General features: G+C 56.7%; 1 protein-coding gene across 1 annotated transcript; it reads right to left on the bottom strand.

The window, feature by feature from the left end:
* Positions 1-421: 421 nt before the first annotated feature.
* Positions 422-3,104, bottom strand: LOC136532148 (glucan endo-1,3-beta-glucosidase 10-like). The gene is made up of 2 exons (XM_066524754.1): positions 1,749-3,104; positions 422-826 (listed from the first exon to the last, which is right to left on the bottom strand). The coding sequence occupies exons 1-2, from the start codon at positions 3,018-3,020 to the stop codon at positions 764-766; spliced, it is 1,335 nt and encodes a 444-aa protein (XP_066380851.1). The 5' UTR covers positions 3,021-3,104; the 3' UTR covers positions 422-763.
* Between the last annotated feature and the right edge of the window lie 430 nt (positions 3,105-3,534).

Here is a 3,534-nt window from a genome sequence, read left to right on the forward strand (position 1 = left end):
GTGGTAAGCCCAAGCCTTTTGTGGCTTCCTCAATAACGTGGACTTAGGCAAACCTTTGTGGTGAGCTGAACCACGGGATAAATCTTGTGTCTCGCGTGCTTCATCTTGTTTACTTGCTGGTTTAGCTCTTTGGTAGCTGATGTTAGGGTTTGGTTGCTCGATCCAGTCTTGTGTGAAGTTTCTGTGGTATTCAATCTTCGAACTGGATCTTATCTTTTTATTGCAGGATTAAACAGCTAATGGAGCCAGGTTCATCTCTGTAAAATCTCAGCTGTGTTAGATTTATTTTTGAAGAGCGGCAGTGCCACCCTCTATTCTGACAGAGTTTTGAGTTGAATTTTTACAGGCCTATTCACCCCCCTCTAGGCCTCTTGATCTTCCTGTAGATCGTACACTAGTTTTACTAAGTGCAGATTGGACCTCCAGATTGCACCTAAAGACCGAAATTAACAGCGTTGTCTACAACGAAGCAGCGCAGCACTATTTTAGTGGATTTTTACCGGGGCGTTACCGGTACTTCGAAAGGTTTTCTTTTCAAGAAGGCAGGCAAAACTGATCCAGCGCTGCTTAACTAGGAGTGCTTAGATGCCACCAGAACTCCAGGAGCTTATAAGGTCACTCAAAGTCACAGCTCACAGGTCGGTCTCTGAAACCACAGCATACGAGCAGCAGCAAATCAGGCGGCTGCTGCCCCAGGACGGCAACCGGCAACCACCTACCTACCCTTGACGATCTGCCGTGCATAAAGGCGCTGAGGGCGGCGCTACACTGTCAGGACGGCTATTGCTCCTGCCATTGCCGCTTGCGCCCACGTCCACCAGTAGCCCTGTTGACCACAGCCGGAAACAAACGAGGAACACATCATTAGGAACAGCCTGAGCAATGAAATTCCAGCCACGGCAAACAACAAGCAGATCAGCCACGACAAAAGTAGTGGGGAGACACTCGTCGGCACCCATTTCTAAAGAAATTTCATCAAGTGTTGGACTGCATCTGTGGTCCTGGTGCGAATGTGCAAGCGCTATGCAGCATGCAGGTACCTCCAAACAAGTACTGTAGCCACTGCAGTGAAACTTCTAGATCTATTGTTGGTTTCTGCTGACACCAAATCGCCCTTACCTCAGGATGCAGGTATGGACTCGGAAATATGTGGTGAAAATCATACCTTCGGTAGAAACATGAAAAGTAATTCAAAAAATATATTTTCGTAACACAAAAAGGTTTGAAACTTGGCATATATGTAGTGCATCCATGTATGTAGCCACATACAGAAGTGTGTTTTTGAAATTAGTTTTCATGTTACACATATTTTCCTGGTATATGAACAAGTGAAGATCTTCAGATCATTCAGGCATCCTTAAACTAAACAAAGACCATGTACTGAAAAAGCGACAGCAGAATCGTGTTGATGGTGATTTAAGCGTCCACGTCATCCTATCCACTTTGCCGATACCCAGGAGGCCAGGAGGATGTGCACGCGGTGGGGGATCAGGGAATATACAATTTGGTGTTGATCATGCAGCAAACTTTCTAATTCCACCGTCTAATGTCCGCACAGAATATAGTCTACCTACGACATTTACTCGGATGATGACCATTGCACGACATTCTCGAGCGCTAAAACTGCTAGTACGCCCACCTGAAATATCTTCTCCTTTTGCAGAAAGACACCAACGGAACAGATAAAAAAAACATGATCCCTGCAATCAAGAACAATTGGGGGAGAGAAGGGCAGAATCAGAGCTCACCGCAGTGTCACGTGCCGAAGCCGAGATGTCGTAGTAGCCGCTGTTTCCGCCGCCGCTAATGTTCCCGCTGCTGCCATTGCCATTGACATTGCCGTTACCGCCGAACCCGCCGCCGCCGCTGCCGGTACCGCCGTGACCAAAGGTGGAGTTGTCGCGCGGTAGCTTGAACGAGAGCTCGTACGCCGGCGTGCCGTCGGGCTTGAAGAGGCCGTAGTTGCGCTCCGACGCCAGCCCGGGCTTGAGGTTCTCGTTGAAGAGCGCGAACACGTAGGCGCGCAGCGGCGCCCCGGGCCTGAGCGGCGTGCCCTTGCCCTCGGCCACCAGCCGCATCGCGTTGCTGTTGTACCGCGCCGCGTTCTGCGGCGTCGCGGCCGTCTCGTTGGCGGCCCCCGCGGAGGGCCAGCCGGTCTCCGAGACCCGCACCTCCACCACCCGCGACGCCGCGGTGTTGGCCGCCGCGATGGCGTGGTACACCGCGTCCACCTGCGCCACGAGGAGGTTGGGGTAGTGCAGCCTGGAGTTGGGGTCCTGCACGCCGGCGAAGCCCGGGTCGAGCAGCGCGTAGTCAAGCTGCACGCCCCTGGGGTCGCTGGAGTAGGCGAAGTAGGGATACGCGTTCACGAGGAACGGCGAGCCGGTCCTGGCATGGTAGTCCAGGATGGGGCAGAGGTACGGGAGCAGGTCCTTGCGGAAGGCCCCCGCCGAGGGCGGGTACGACGTCCCGAGCACGCCGAGGTTGTGCGCCGTGGTGACGGTGATCTGCTTGTCGAGGCCGAGCGCGGCCACCGCGCCGTGCAGGGACTGCATCGCCGGGAGGAGGGTGCGCGACAGCGTGGAGCTGTTCGCGCCGGTGAGCACCTCGTTGCCGACGGCGAGCACGGCGATCTTCGTGTCCTGCAGGAAGGGCACGACGTTCTCCTTGAGCCACTGCGCCGCGCCGCCTGGGTCGGCCACGGCGGCCAGGCACTCGTCGGGCACGCCGACGATGAGCTCGACCCCGGTCCGGGCGAACGCGCGCAGCACGGTGGGGTCGGCGTCGTACATCCGCACGCGGCCAATACCGAGGCCCGCGAGCAGCGGCATGACGGACTGCGGCGGCGGGAGGTTGTTCCCGACGCGGCCGTAGTTGATGCCCAGAAGCGACGCCGACGTGGCATCCGAGGCGGGCGCCAGCGCTAGCGCGACCACAGCCGCGCACAGCGCCGCGGCGAGGCGAAAGGCACGGGGGCGTTCGAGCCCCCGGTCGATTTGGAGCAGGCAGCACGGCGCCATTCCAGTAGCACAGTGGTGACTGAGACTGCGAACAGATATCGCACGGATGGCGACGGCTTGGAGGATGGAGCGGCGTGAGGAGGAAGAAGGGGGGGCGCAGTCAGAAGCGTACAGTGCCCGGAGAAGGTGCGGCTGCGGCTGATGGTGCTCAGTGGTGGGTCCCACAAATCAGTGATACGGTGTCCCACACGAAATCTGTGCTAGTGGCATATCCGTTACTAGCCTTGGGACGGGTGGAGTGGAATCCAATGGACGACGACACGAGAGACCGTCTGCTGCGGCCGTCGCAACGGCTGTATTTTGGGCGACGCTCCCCGCGCATGGAAAACGCTTGGTGCGTGGTCCACATGGACGGCACGGCACGGCACGGCGGGGTGGACGGTGGTAGGTGGAACGTGGAAGATGCAGCCACTCTTCACTAGTCGGACGCTAGCAGCGCGCCGCCGATCACCCCGCCGTCTAGCCATCCGGTTCCTCTCTTTATTTTTCTACCATTATTAAATTTATGTTATCT

This window comes from Miscanthus floridulus, unplaced genomic scaffold (genome assembly GCF_019320115.1).
Source record: "Miscanthus floridulus cultivar M001 unplaced genomic scaffold, ASM1932011v1 fs_532_1_2, whole genome shotgun sequence".
Lineage (NCBI taxonomy): Eukaryota > Viridiplantae > Streptophyta > Magnoliopsida > Poales > Poaceae > Miscanthus > Miscanthus floridulus.

Coding starts and splice junctions, on each gene's coding strand:
- LOC136532148 (XM_066524754.1), bottom strand. CDS start 3,020: ATGGCGCCGTGCTGCCTGCTCCAAATCGACCGGGGGCTCGAACGCCCC. Junction 827..1,748: donor CTTCGGCACGTGACACTGCG/GTGAGCTCTGAT, acceptor TGTGGTCAACAG/GGCTACTGGTGGACGTGGGC.